The sequence below is a fragment of the Martes martes genome (assembly GCF_963455335.1).
Source record: "Martes martes genome assembly, chromosome: 16".
Classification (NCBI taxonomy): Eukaryota; Metazoa; Chordata; class Mammalia; order Carnivora; family Mustelidae; genus Martes; species Martes martes.
In genome coordinates, this window is record NC_137904.1 from 20,503,769 (window position 1) to 20,518,324 (window position 14,556).

Below are 14,556 nucleotides of genomic sequence, written 5' to 3' on the forward strand. Positions count from 1 at the left end.
TTAGCTTTGAAGTTGTATCAGGCTGTTAGTGAGCTGATGTGAGGTGTGAGGGGGACCTCGCTGGGAAGACAGACTGAGTCTTTCCTTGCCATCGGTCTTCTCAGGTGCCCATCACCTGGAGAGGGAGAGCCCTCCTTGCACTTAAAAATTAAGAAGCAGGAATCCCAGGCTAGCCCCATTGTCAGCCCTGAGGGAACTGCAGATTTCTGATTGGCACCTTCCAGAAGCCTGCTGTCTCAGAACCGAAAGCAGCTTTTGCTGACATCTGGTCCTTCTGGGACGCTGATACTTTTATTTATACAGTGACACTCTCATCCCCAAATAGATTCTTATTTTTAACAGGCTTGCTCCCTTTGAAGGATGCCTGAGGCTCCCAGCTTTGCTCGCTGCTAGCTCAGTGTAAACCCTGCAAAGACAGGAAGGTCCCTGGCTTGTGCCTGAAGAGAGGAGGGACAGTCACCAGCCAGGAAGTCTAACAGCTCTCTCTTTACATCCGGAGTCGGAGCTCAGCATTCATCTGGCCTCCTTATCAAGCTCAGTTCCGAAAGAAAAGCTTCCAATGAGGCGTAATTACTGCCCCTCAGTGACCCAGGGAGGAGAGCAGATAAGAAATGGAGGCTGAAGAGACCCTGATTCCCTCCCCCACTGCCCCCTACCAGTCTACTGCCCATTCTTTCAGCGGGTCCCCTCGCTTCTTGTCTTTCAGCTACCCAACATGTTTGGTGACCTTCGGTCCACGTTTATTGCCTTGATGATTGGATCCTATGCCTCATCCGCAGTCACCTTCCCTGGAATCAAGGTGAGGATGTGGCCAGCCTCCCCCTCTGGCCCTGGTGTCTGAGCTGAGGTCCATCCTGAGGCTCCTTCAACCTTCTCTGACGACTGCAGTAACTGTGGGAGCCGGGGTTGCCCCTCCCGCACCATGCACACCTGGGAGGATGCACCTGGGCACCACGGGGGTGAGGAAGGAAACCACCAGGCTGTGGGGGAGGGAATATTCAAGCATATGGTGCAGGGCGTTACCGCAGGCCACCTTTGCATTTCTGCCATCTCTGGGCTGTGGTAGAAAAAAGGCTGAGTTAGTCTGTCTCTAGTCAGCGCCCCCCCCCCACCCCGGCCGCCCTGTTGTTACTGGGCTGTTACTCCCCATTGGCTGGAGCGGAGCTCTTGGCTAAGTTGGTTCAGCTGTTTCCCTCCCAGGCAGGATTCTGAGCCCATGGAAGTCACGGCAGGGTCAGGAGGAAGCAAACACCTCACATTCCATCAGTTCCCAGTTTCCACCCCAAATACTGTTGCTCTTGCCGGGCTTCAAGAGTGGTTTCTCCCACCTCTGGCTTCAACACAAGTCAAATCCCCTTTCCTGCAGTGCAGGGCAGGGAGGCCATAGATGAGGAGAAGGAGTCACGATGTGGGCTGGCCACCAGGCAATCCAGGCGCTTGGAGGGGGTGGGGCCGGCCATCCTGTAGCCTTCTAGGGATTCTCACACTTCTGGAGTGTGGAGAGGCCTCCAAGTTCCGCCTCCACCTCTTCTTGCTGTCTTACTGCCTCTGCCCTGCCCTGCTCCCCATCTCCTCTCCCCAGGAGTGGGGGCTGGGGCAGCTGTCTGCCAGGACACTGGGGACTGTCATGTTGGAAATAAACGGTGGCAGTGGCCACAACAGCTAACAGCTAGCACACTCAAGCTCAGTAGGCTTCCCACCTGCCAGCCCCTACCACAGCATCAGGAGGGCACATGCCAGTGTTCCACTCACTTCACAGAGGAGCAAAGGGAGACATCATCTGTTTATTCCTGGAGTATTTTTTGGCATCTGCCATGGGCACTCTTCAAGGCCTGTCAGTGGACGAGGCTAGCAGGTTCCTGTTCTCAGGGAGCAGACTAATAAGGGACAAGGAAAGGAATCAAGAAGTCCATAATCTCAGCCAGGGCTGTTCCCTGGCAACTAGTGATGTGACAGTGACGGGGGCAGTCAGGGAAGGCCTTTCCAAGGAGGTGGCATTTGGCCCGAGTTGGAGAGACAGAGGGTTAGTGAAGTGCCCTGGCAAGCTGGGATTATTGGAATGAAGGTATCTGATGACCGGCCCCCCGGGCTGGCAGGGCTGTGCCTTCTCACTCAGCTCAGTGCAGAGAGAGGAGGGCTGCAAAATGCCCCCCGCCCACCCGCCTGGCTTCCCTCTGCTAACTCTGCCCCATGGCCCTGTGCCCACCCCATTGTGCCTGTCAGGTCATCTATGACTTCGGTGTCTCCTTCATCATCATCCTTGTGGTCTGGGCAAGCTGCTCTGGATTGGTTTTCCTCAACTGCTTCTTTAACTGGCCCCTGGAGCCCTTCCCAGGGCCAGAGGACATGGACTATTCGTAAGTGGACACGGTGTCTGCCCCTTACCTCCTCCCTGGCCAGGGTCCTGGGGGGCACCGGTGGACACTGTCCTGTGGCCTCCAGGGTGAAGATCAAGTTCAGCTGGCTGGGTTTTGACCACAAGATCACAGGGAAGCAGTTCTATAAGCAGGTGACCACGGTGGGGCGCCGTCTCAGCGTGGGCAGCTCCATGAGGAGCAGCAAGGAGCAGGCAGCACTGCAGGAGGGCCATAAGCTGTGCCTGTCCACCATCGACCTGGAGGTCAAGTGCAAGCCGGACGCTGCAGGTACCCACCTCACCACCCTCACCTTCAAGTCCTGCCTAGGATGTCACCAGGGGGGTCCGCGCCCATGCCCGCACCTCAGCACTGGGGAAGAGGCAGCCAGCCCGACCAGGAAGCCCCAGCCCCCTTTCCTGGGGCCAGTAGCCACCGAGGGCTCTGTGGGTGCCGTCCCAGGCAACTGCCACTGCGTCCCCAGAGGGCAGGCGGCTCCCTGCACCAGGGTTTACAGATGAGCACACTGAGGCCCCAAATGGGCAAGGAGCTCATCCAGCTCAGCTCCCACACCCGGGTGGCCCAAGTCCAGGGCCCACGCATTGCACCTCATGCAGGCCCATCCCTGCTTCCAGCACGGGGCGATCTGGGAGGCCAACCAGGACTCCCCATACGGCCTGCTGAGCCCCCCGACGGTGGGTGGGCTGTGGCCCCAGGGCTGCGGGCCGCGGCCCCCCTGAGCACCGCCGCTCTCCCCCACAGCGGCGCCCTCCTTCATGCACAGTGTGTTCAGCCCCATCCTGCTGCTCAGCCTCCTCACCATGTGCATCACGCAGCTGCGGCTCATCTTCTACATGGGCGCCATGAACAACATCCTCAAGTTCCTGGTCAGCGGCGACCAGGACGTAGGTAGGTGGCCCCCGGTCCCCGGTGCACGGTCCCCCGAGAGGGCACCTGGCGAGCGGTGGGGACCCTCTCTCACCAGAGGGGAGGCCCACCACCTGTGAGGTGCTAGGTCGGGCTGGACCGGAAACAACAGGCTGAGAAGGCTTCTCCATGGCCAGCCCCACTGCTTCTCTCCCATTGCCATTAGAATGTCCTGGTTTGGGCAGGGAGCAGGGAGGAAGACGGAAATAACACATGTGTTCAGGGTGTGGGGCGCATGTTTTCCATTGCCTCAGGGGCACCAGTGACTTGCGTTTTCGCCAATGAAAACAGTGTGCAGGATGGGGGGTACTTCAGCTGACGGGCAGGCCGACCCAAAGTCCAGCACCTCCCTGCCTGGGGAACCCGGAGGCCAGGCTTGCGGAGAGGCCATGTGCCCAGGGGCAGCCCCCCCGCTCCGCCCCCGGACCTGCCCGCTGAACTGAGCATGCAGGGCAGGCTGGAGGCTTCCTGGTGTGGGTGATCCCGTCCAGGCTTGTTAAATTTGGTAAACAGAGGTGATACCGCATGGCCACTTTTCTAAAACAGTACACAAGGTCTCCAGCTGATTAGAGGTTTGGATTCCACAAAGAGAATCAGTACTTCCTCAGGGCCTGAGCTGAGTCAGCTTTAGTCATCCCCAAGCGGGACAAACAGTCAGTAAATCCTTTTTATTGCCAGCCCCGTTGGTGTGCAACTGTTTGTTGGTTTAATTGTTTTTCCCTAGGGGAGGTTACACTAGGCATCACAAGGAGTCAAATACAGTTTTTAAAGGGGGCGAGAAATCGAGCTTTAACAAAAGGGAAGGATGATGAAGGGACCCAGACAGCATTGGTTCCACTGTGGAAAGGGGTGTCCTGCGACCAAGCAAAGTGGAGAAGCACGGGCTGTCATGTGCCTTTGGAAAATTTCGTAATGAGCTCTGACACAGTGAAGGCCCTAAGACAGCTCCAGAGGAAAGAGTGAGCTCTTTAGCTTTGTCTGATGATGTGTCCCCAGATTTCTACCACAGAACATTTTTACTGTGTAACACTCATTAAACTCTGTGGGCCACGCTTTGGGGAAAGTTGATCGATCGTGTCTAAACAGCCTCTGTTACAAAGTCAGGCCCGGAGACACAAAACCCCTGGAGTATTCAGGGAAGGGCCTGCACTGGCTTGGGGAAGGCAGATCTCCCAGCCGCTGAGTCTCGGACTTTTACTCCAGTTCTCTAAGAAACCTTTGCTGCCGAAGAGGGATTTTTTCCCAACTGTTTCCCACATTCAGAAAGTCAATTAAAAAAAAAAAAGTCAATTTCAAGAAGTAGAGAAAGTTGGGCCAGGAAATTCAATCTGTAGCTGACAGGGCGTTGGTTTTCCCCGTTCTGCTCCTGTGAGCTCTTGCCTCCGACAACCCCCAGCCGGCTGTTCCCCGAGGGACTGCCTTAGGACCAGGGAGCTGGTGGAATGCAGGGTCTCTGAGGGAGGCCTGTGGTGTCAGACATACATTGGCGGGGTCAGGGTGGATGCATTGCCCCTCTCCAGCCCTCCCTTCCCTCTCTCAGAGAGCCCAGCTGGTAGGAGGGAACTGACAGAGCAGGGTTCCTGAGGGGCCGGGTTTGCTGAGCCATTGGCACGCACACCACTTCCCCATCCTGCTGCTCCGAAGGCACCATGGGCCTGATTCACCAGCCTGCCTGCGACGAGGCCCCGAGGCCCCAGCTGCACGTGACTGAGGCCTCAGCAGACAGGAAGCCCCCAGCTGATGCCTGTGCTGGGGCTTACCCGCCTCCATTCCCAGAAGCCTGGTTCAAGCTTGGCTCCCCCCCCAACCCCGCCCCCCCTCCCCCGCCCTGCTGCTCTGAGAGTCTGATCTTGTTGGGAAGTGGCATGTGTGCTGGGCCCAGAGCTAGCCTGCTTCCACCCCCACCCCACCCCCAACATTTCCCTATAACAACCTTTGAGATTTCTGCTCCTAACTTCTCTCCTTTCTGCTTTTTTCCTTTTGCTTTCTTGATGCAGTGATGGCCACTGGTAAGCAGCAGGATTGTCAGAGAACACTGCAACATCTCCTCCAGACAGTCTTTGTTTTACCAAAAAACATCCCTCTTGGCCAGGACTGTGGGTGGGGGAAGGGGCAGTCAACTCCGCTTCTGTTTGCCTGAAAAAAATCCCCGTCATAATTTGAAGGCTCTTTGAAGATTGGAGCCCTTACATCAGAGCTCCAATGAGTGAGCCTTCTGGTATATTTCTAGAGGCAGAAAACTAACAGCTAGTCACACATGAAGCCTTAGTCCCAAGCATTGGTAATTTTGTGGTCCCCAAGTCATAGATGCTTCTTGGAGCTTCTCGGGGAAGTCATTGTGACATACTAGATTTCATTAGCCATTTCTTGGAAATAAGCAGAAGATGTAGAGAAGGGAATGGGGTGCCAGCCTCTTGCTCCAGCTTCGATTTCAGAGTTTAAAGTGTCTAGGCTCTCTTCAAGGCCCGCAGTGACCCAGGGGGCGGTCTGTGGAAGACCACAGGAGGGTCTGTGAAGTCTCAGACTCTGTCCGGCCCCTGCTCCGGGCTTCATGGGGCACCCCATTGACACAGCCCATTTTCCTCCCCAGTTGGCCTCTACACGTCCATCTTCGGTGTCCTCCAGCTGCTCTGCCTGCTGACGGCCCCTGTCATTGGCTACATCATGGACTGGAGGCTGAAGGAGTGTGAAGATGCCTCAGAGGAGCCTGAGGAGAAAGATGCCAACCAGTGCGTAGACAGGGTCTGGGCCCCAGCTCCTGGATCCCAAGTCTGCTGTGAGGCAGGGATAGGGTGGGTGGCTTAGCTTTTGAAGTAAGCAGGAGAGGTGAGAGCAGGTCACGCCCAGAACTGCTCGTAAGGGCTTTAAGGCACTCTCACTTTCAGGGCTCAGCCCACATTTAAGTGTATTGCTTCGTTATGAAGATTCTTTGGTACTCGAAAGGTAGGATGTCACTGGGCTGGATGAAAGAAGGGGAGGAAGTGGAGGAAGGTCTGTGTGCAGACATTGGGTGTCCGGCCATTTTGCTGTGAGGCCTGCACTCCGATGAGCGCCACGATGGCTGAGCGATGCCGACACGGTCAAGGTTGGCTCTCCTCCGTGGGAGGGGTACATTGCTCTACCCACAGTGTGCGTTCCTGGATCTGTGCATCGTTGTCGGGGTTCAGCAAGGTACTGGAGCCCCACTTTTGTAAGGGTTGGGCTCCAAGATCAGAGAATGAGTTAAGTGCCGTCTTCCATGACTCCACCTTAATATAATAAGCAGCTGTTGATTGCTGTAGGCCCTGGGCCAAACACTTAACACAGCATCTCAGTTAAGCCTTACAACACCTCTATGAGTGTGTACTAAGGTTATACCCATTTTACAAATGCGGGAACTGAAGTGAGGAGTTTGAGGAGTTTGCTGGGGGTCGCATAGTGAGGAAGCGGTGGGCCTGGGACACCCCTAGGTCTCCAGCACTTGGCATTCATCCTTGGATGTTGAACAGTTATCCGTGGGGTATCTGTGTGGGCGGTGGGCCTGGAATCGGTAATGGTGAATTCACAAGGAAATAATTACAGAGAATGCTCTGTTATCTAGGTCAGGTCCTAGAGCCAAGAGACTGTTTGTGCCCATTCCGGTTCCATCTGCTGCATATTTGTTTCTCCTTCACCCCCTCCTGCCCCCAAAGGGGAAATCCACTCCCTCCCTTATTTGACTTATTATCTGGCTTATCATGAGCTTCCTGCAGGATTTGGGTGAAGTTGGAGCCAGTTCATGTCGGTGAAATGAGGCTTTGCCACATCCTGACTTGGGCACACTCCGCTCTTTGCCTCGCCATCACTCGTGCTTGGCCTTCACTGAAGCAGTATGGTGTGTTGGTAGCTACATTCTCGTAGCCGACCTCTCCATTGAGGTTCACGCTCAGTCAAGAGTGTGCAATGGGAGTGTTCCGAGTGCCAGTCTAGCCCTGGCAGTCCCTCAGACATGCTTGCATTAGTCTCGGAGTCTTGCGATGTCCACAGGCTGTGACTCCTGAAGCCTGACTTCCTAGGAGAGCCCACCCTCCTCCAGGGACCCCTCAGCTCCAGCATGTGCTCTTATCTCCACAGAGGCGAGACGAAGAAGAAACGAGACCGGCAGATCCAAAAAGTCACCAATGCCATGCGGGCCTTCGCCTTCACAAACCTGCTGCTTGTGGGCTTTGGGGTGACCTGCCTCATTCCCAACCTGCCTCTACAGGTGGGTGTGGGGCAAAGGAGAGGCCAGGTGGGGTATGGGACGGTGAGACTTAAAGGTACACGATGGGTCATGGAAGCCATCCACAAAGACAGTGGTGACTTTCATTCATTTAATCGAACCAAGCAGTCAACCAGCCCACTGTTATTTACCAAGGGTTTCTTACCTGCTGGGCTCTGTGCTTGATGCTGGGGGTGAGCTCTAAATGAAACTGGGATTGCCTTTCACCGAAAACTCTTTTCTATGAGAGCATATCGTGCTTCATGGCCTTTTGGGATCTTGCATACCATGAACACCACCGTCATACCATTTCCTGGAACTACATGGGGCAGTCGTATGGCTGCTTGGTTTTGCATGTGTCCAAAGAGTTCTAGCCAATCTATGGCCTTGGTGGGACCATCTGCTTCTCTGGTATAAGAGTGTCTGCAGAGTGTTGGTGTTGCAGAGAGTGGGAAAGGCAGTGATGATCACTTGGCATCCGTGTTCAAAAGCTTAATTCCTTTCTGTAAGATTTCTGATGCTTTTGAAACCTGACTTTTGGCAGAGATTGGGAGCAAAGTAGATATTTGTCACCTGCCCAGCTCTACCCTTGGATCCGTGAAAGTGTTCTAGAGTCAATCCCCAAGTTTATGAACTTTGAAGGGTCATAAGTGACCACATGGTTTGCTGCCACATGGGTTAACCCAGTCCAGATAGTATCTTGGGCCAGGTCCAGAAGGAAAGTGAGAGTCTCTTCCTTTTGACAAGGGGCCATGTGCTGAAGTGCATTGAATACCCAGGTGTGCACCACCTGTGGGTGTTCCGTGATACGTGTCCGTATCCGTGCCAACACTGTCTGTGCAGACCACAGTAAACCATCGGAGGCTTGGGAGAGCGTCCTTGCATCCCTGGTGCCCTCCCAGCTTCCTGGTAGAGAGCTGCCGACTCTCTACAAGGCTGGCCGATCAGGGGGCCATGCTCCGTAGGGTTAGTCACCTGCTTTTTGTTTTACTTAGTTCTCATTGAAAGAGAAGTTCTGAAGAGGCAATCAGACATTTGAAGTGGGAAGGGGGAGCCTTCACAAGTGTGCGCATGCACAGTCGGGCACAGCCCTCTTTCGACACTGTAGAGAGCAGTGCCCCCTCCACCTCCCACATTTGGGGAACAGGTCCTGGCTGCTAAGCAGGATGGCAGGACTGTGTGCAAAGGACAAACAAAGGGTCCTGGTGGCAAAATGGCCAGCTCTCATGCTTCTTGGGAATCATCTACAAGTGCCTCTCAGACCTTTGCTCAACCTGCCAGTGGTGACCTTTTGGAGAAGCTGAGCTTTCCTCAGGAGAGGAGAAGGAAAACTAGCTGCCTATGGGGTCTGGGTGACCAGGCACAGAGATCTCTGGGCACAAGCCTCAGGTCAGCAAAGGCAGGAGATCAAGTCATGATTAATGACCTCCTATGTAGTGCTGTGTCTATAACATATGGAACAACTGATTCTCGGTGGAGGCGGGAGGGGCCTTTACTCAGTGTTTGCCAATTTCCACGGTGTAAATGCTTCCATCGTGGCTGATTTCAACCAGCATGAAGTCACTGATCATGGAGGAATGGGACAGAGATTCATGGGGACATGCCATCATGCAGTACTCCCGCCAATACTGTAGGAGAAATAAAAAGCTCCCAAGCACAGATAATAGTAAAATGTAGTAAAGTAATCAAGGAACGATGAGTTTTGAATATCTGTTAACTTTCTTGACTATAACTTAATTATAATTTTAAGTTTACAAATTTAATTTTTAGTCATGACTGTCTTTAATAGCTGGCTCACAAAATTCCTGAAAATTCAGGAATGGGCCCTAGAGATCTGGTGCGAGCCCACACTGGGTTGCCAGTGCTCCCACTGCTCAGGACCCCGGGAACTCTGAGGACCCTCACACTCTGCTCTCCCTCCCTCAGATCCTCTCCTTTATCCTACACACGATTGTGCGAGGATTCATCCACTCTGCTGTTGGGGGCCTGTATGCTGCCGTGTAAGTGCCGGGTGGTGTGGGTGGCCTGGCGCTGAGGGTAGGGGAATGGCCTAGGGGGAGGTTCGTGGTGGGACGGAGGTCCTGAAGGGGCCAGCCTGCCATCTCGTATCAGGGATGGGCACCAGATTTTTGTTGGCTGTGTAAAGGGACCGTCACACCTGGCGGGAGGTGTGTCAGCGGGCAGAGACAGCTGGGTGCCCACAAGCCTTGGCATCTAGCACGAAGTCAGTTCCTCAAGCCAGGGTCAGTGCTCATTACTGCCTCCGGGCTGCCACTCGGCCGCGTCCTGGGACTGCCCCTGGCTGCTCACAGGAAGGGCAGGGGTGGGCTCTGGCTGCCCAGAGCTGAGCATTGATGTTCCGATGACCCCCAGCAGGGGCAGTGACACGGGTAACCCACGGGTAGCCCACAGTGTGTTAGACTGCTCTCACCCTGAGTCTGAAAGGGCCTGGTTCTGCCCACAGCCTTCTCAGGCCTGGGCTAAAATGAAACCTGCCTCCTTTTCTAAGAGGCCACATGTGTAGAGGGAACCACCACAGCTGTCCTTCCCCCTTCGGCTGGGGTTTGGCTCAAAAGTGGAACTTGGGGTAGCGCGCCTGGCTGGCTCAGTCGGTGGAGCATGCAACTCTTGACCTCAGGGTTGAGTTTGAGCCCCACGTTGGGTGTGGAGATTACTTAAAATCTTAAAAGAAAAAAAAATGGAACTCAAGCACCATGTGCTGTGTAGGTCTCTGCTTGAAGGCCTGTTGGTTCCCCGCTGGGAGTCCCTTTCCGCCTCTGGGGCCGCAAAACCTGACGTCCGCTGAGATTTTGTCAGAATTCAGCATCCCACTGGGGTCATTCCAGGTCTGCACCCAGTGCCAGGAGGAAGTTGCCGCTGCCCAGGCAGAATGTGGGAGTCCACCAAGAGTGTGATGCCGAGTTTCCGTGATTACACAATGCTCCTCTAGATGAGGGCATGGCGGAGCCAGGGCCGGCCTCCAACCTGCTCCCTTGGCCTGGTTTCCAAGCTGCAGACTCCCTCTGGCACCGCTCGTCCCACTCAGCTCGTCCAGACCCCCGTGGACCTGGGGAATACATGGGTTGGGTGGTATCCTCCAGAATCTGGGGCCTCACTGGTCTGAAAGAGAAACTGACAGTCGCAGATCTGCTTAGCAGAAACGAATCGCAAGCAGGCACCCCACCATTCTCTCAGGTGGCTCCTGCCTCTGCTCTGGCACCTGACGTGCTGCCTGGAGGCCCCAGGACAACCGGGGCCAGGCTGGGGCTGAGGGGCATTTGGAAAGCCTGAGAGTGGCACCTGTGGTGACAGGTCCTCTGTTGTCCCGGCAGGTACCCCTCCACCCAGTTCGGCAGCCTCACGGGACTGCAGTCGCTGGTCAGTGCACTCTTCGCCCTCCTGCAGCAGCCCCTGTTTCTGGCCATGATGGGTCCCCTCCAAGGAGACCCTCTCTGGGTAAGAAGGGTCTGGTGCAGTGGGGTGTGGGCATCTGCCCCACTCTGCAGACTCAGAGCTAGGAGGCATCCCTTAGCAGCTTCTGGAGCCCCAGCAGGAGACAGGTTGGAACTTTGGTTAGGATTGATTCAGGGTCCCCTGGTGACTGGTGGTTGGGCAGGAGGAGAAAAGTATCCTTTCTGGACCTGATGTTGGGGTAGCCCTCCCACGGAAGGTTGTAATTCCTAACCAGGTAACGGTGAGCCTGCCCCAGTCCTGGTCCCACCCCTGGATGTTCACATCAGTAGGTCAGAGGTGGGGGCCTGGGCCCTGAGGGCTTCCTAGCGGCTGTGGACACTGGGAAACTCGGACGCTGGAATGTGGAATGACGGGCCCTTGGACCGCTTGAACCTTCCAGTTTCAGTTTTTCCTTTCTTCTCCTGCGACCTCGCCTTTCCCAAACAGGAATGTGGGGAAGGGTCTTGAGCCAGGGCCCGCAAAAGACCGCAGCTCCTGCCCAGTCCCCCACCTCGTGTGATGGCAGCTCTCATTTCTGCTTCTCCAGGTGAATGTGGGGCTGCTTGTCCTGAGCCTGCTGGGGTTCTGCCTCCCCCTCTACCTCATCTGCTACCGGCGCCAGCTGGAGAGGCAGCTACAGCAGAAGAGGGAGGATGACAAGCTTTTCCTCAAGCTGAACGGCTCCTCCAATCGGGAGGCTTTCGTGTAGCGCCCACCACCTCAGAACTATGGTCTCCTGCCCTTGCTTCAGTGACTCACCAGTGTCCTCCTCCCCATCCCAGAGGACCTCCGTGCACCCTCAGAATCCTTGCCTTCACATTTTGGAGTCCACACTCCCTTCCAGGGCCCCAGTCCTGCCTTGGAGCTCTGCAGCGGAAGGACGGGAGAGGGCCCGGATGTGCGATTTTCCTAGTGCCGGAAGCAAGGGCTGCTGTGGGCTTTGCTCTGCCATCCTAGAGGGGCCCTTGGGCTTTGAGGCTCAGTGGGGCCTGCAGGGGGAGCAAGAAGGAGCCCCAGCAGACAGGCTCTCTCCCTCATGTGTCTGGATTCTGCCTCTTGCCAAAGCAGTGGGGTCTGCCATCTACTGCCTGCCACCTGCCTCTCGGCCGCATGCCCACTGGCCACACCTGCCCAAGGACAAAGGCTCGCACCGTCTGCACCCCCTCGCCTGCCCCTCGACCTCCTCCCTTGGCCAGTCGGAGGCTGCCTGAGGAAGGAAGGACCCGCTTCCTGTTGTTGGTGCTAACTCCTTTGTAATTCCAGCCCCCTGTGGCCTGTCCATGACCTGTCCTCCTGTTCCAGGCCTGTGGAGAAGCCCCCCTGCCGGCTGAAAGCCTGGGGAGGGGATGGAGGGCTGGATAGTCAGGCATCGCTCAGGAGCCAAGGACAAGGCTAATGAGCAGTCAGTCCCTCACCTCCTCCCTCAGGGCGAGGAGTGTTTCCGCTCCCACCCTCCATCCAGCCTGTGACCTGAAGGGAATTAAAACAGCACCAACAGGGCACCCCCGACACACACAGCTGTTTTTATGGGGGTGGAAGTCAGTCTGTTGCTGACAGACATGGAGGGCCAGGCCTGACTGGGGAGATGGGGTTGTGAAGGGCTTAGGGGTGTGTGTACTTGTGGGATGTGTGAGAGGTGTGTATGTGGGGTGGTTCTGAGGTGGGGGTTCTGGGTGTCTGCCCTTAACCTCCCAGAGCCGTGGCACAGGCAGCCAGGCCTGCCACAGGCCCAGGGTCCCGAGGCTGCCTTGCTCTGGGCCTGGAGCTTGTTTGAGTCCGTGGGGTTGTAGTGCCCCCTGCCGGCAGGCTCCTCCGGGGCCCCGCAGCTGTTTACTTGAGAGAGGTGGCTCTCTTCCAGGCTGGCCTGGCTCTCCAGCCACCCACCTGACTGCCCCCAGAAATGGGTCTGAGACAGCAGGGTGGGTTGATTTTTAGGTTTATACTTTTGGGTCTTTTAAGTTTTACCAGACTCCTTTTTATAAAGCAATAAATCCATTTTTCCTCCTGGGAAGGGATGACCCTGCTAGCATTTTCAGTTAATGGCTACACGTGCCTGTTTTGAACTTGAGAAGAAAAGGCAAGACAAGATTTTCTGCCGCTGACCAGCCCCAGTCCTTCCCAGTCACTGCCCATCTCCCTGGGTGACTGCCATCTTAGGAGCTGCACTGGCCAGGAAAAGACCTCACTGCCCCACCTCACCCCCAAACTGGGCTTGTGCAGATATCTTAGAAGTGGGAACCACCCCTCCTCTGCTGTCCAGCCCAGCCACACCACGAGTCCTGACCCATTGTATCCCCTACTCAGCTTTCCCACCCCTGGCTGAACCACCCTGAGGGTTCCTCCTGAGCTCAGGTCACAGGGTGTCACCAAGAGAGTCTCAGGTTCAAAGAGACAGAGACAGAACGCAGTGAGGGGAACTTGTGGAGAACAGGAAGGGGCAGACCCAGGCCCAAGTCTGATCTCTGCATGAACCGTTGAGCACCTCGTGCACACCTCATTTTCTTGGGCTTCTGTCCAGTCCACTCAAACACTAAAAAGCAAAAAAACATATGTTTAAAATAAATATTTTTAAAAAAGAGACAACTAGATCAACATTTCCCAAACCATTCCTCAGAACACTAGCTCTGTAAGATGCTAATTACTCTAAGAAATCACGGTCAGGGGCACCTGGCTGGCTCAGTCAGTAGACCATGTGACTCTGGATCTTGGAGTTGTGAGTTCAAGACCACGGTGGGCACAGGACTTGAGAGAAAAAGAAAATGGTCAAATTTGGGAAAGGCAGAGTTAAAGTCAAGCACATTTTCTTACAGCAACAGGCACTTGTTGCACTTCTGTCATGTTCGTGGACGTGTTGCTCCCCAGGACCAGGTGCAGCATGCTGCAGAGGGAGTACTGGTTTTAGCAGTCAGAACCATCCTCCGCATGCAGCCCAGTGACCACTTGTTAGAGATGTGAACACTAGGTGTTGCCTCTGGCCTAGATGGAACGGGCAGTCCACGTTTGGCTGAGCCCCACCTGGTGATTCTGGTGCCTCCCAAACGTTTGAGACCTCATTCTGCCCTGACCGTAGGGAGTTGGTGGGTTACATATTTTCCTACCATCATCCTTGAATCGTGATAACAACCCAGGAACTAGATACTATCCCTATTTTATAACTGGAAAACTCGAGGCCCAGGGGCTGTTTGGGGAGATGCTAATTAGCAAGAATTAGCAAAGGCCCTTCCCATTGGGAAAAGGAATGAAGTTTGTACAGTCAGGGCTCGTGCTGTCCCCAGGTGCACCCAGGCCCAGCCAAAGGGAGCTGCTGCCTGTCTCTCCCAACCACCGGCTTGCAGGACATGAGTGCTCTGTGGGAAGAAACAGGCCTTGAAAAACTAGGATTCAGGGGGGAAAATATTCTAGGGCCAACAGCATGTGGAGCTGTACTGATGGGTCAGGTACCTGTTCCCCCACCTCCTTGTCAGGGGCCAGTCATTCTGCTCTGCCGTAGGGAGTTGATGGGTTACATATTTTTCTATTATCACCCTTAAATCATGATAACAACCTAGGAGTTAGATACTATCCCTTTTATGTAGCTGGAAAACTCGAGGCCCAGAGGGTATA

The 14,556-nt window shown here is 55.2% G+C and overlaps 1 protein-coding gene across 2 annotated transcripts in view; it reads left to right on the forward strand.

Annotated features, from left to right (window-relative positions):
• The window catches only part of SLC43A2 (solute carrier family 43 member 2), a 39,181-nt gene extending 25,702 nt beyond the window's left edge, over window positions 1-13,479 (forward strand). For both annotated transcript variants that reach the window (XM_080825764.1, XM_080825765.1), the window contains 9 exons: window positions 707-799; window positions 2,224-2,357; window positions 2,443-2,645; window positions 3,117-3,263; window positions 5,872-6,010; window positions 7,374-7,503; window positions 9,427-9,500; window positions 10,833-10,956; window positions 11,501-13,479. In XM_080825764.1, coding sequence (XP_080681890.1) covers window positions 707-799; window positions 2,224-2,357; window positions 2,443-2,645; window positions 3,117-3,263; window positions 5,872-6,010; window positions 7,374-7,503; window positions 9,427-9,500; window positions 10,833-10,956; window positions 11,501-11,662 — 1,206 coding nt within the window. In that variant the 3' untranslated portion in view covers window positions 11,663-13,479. The remainder of the gene's footprint in view (window positions 1-706; window positions 800-2,223; window positions 2,358-2,442; window positions 2,646-3,116; window positions 3,264-5,871; window positions 6,011-7,373; window positions 7,504-9,426; window positions 9,501-10,832; window positions 10,957-11,500) is intronic.
• The last annotated feature ends 1,077 nt before the right edge of the window (window positions 13,480-14,556 follow it).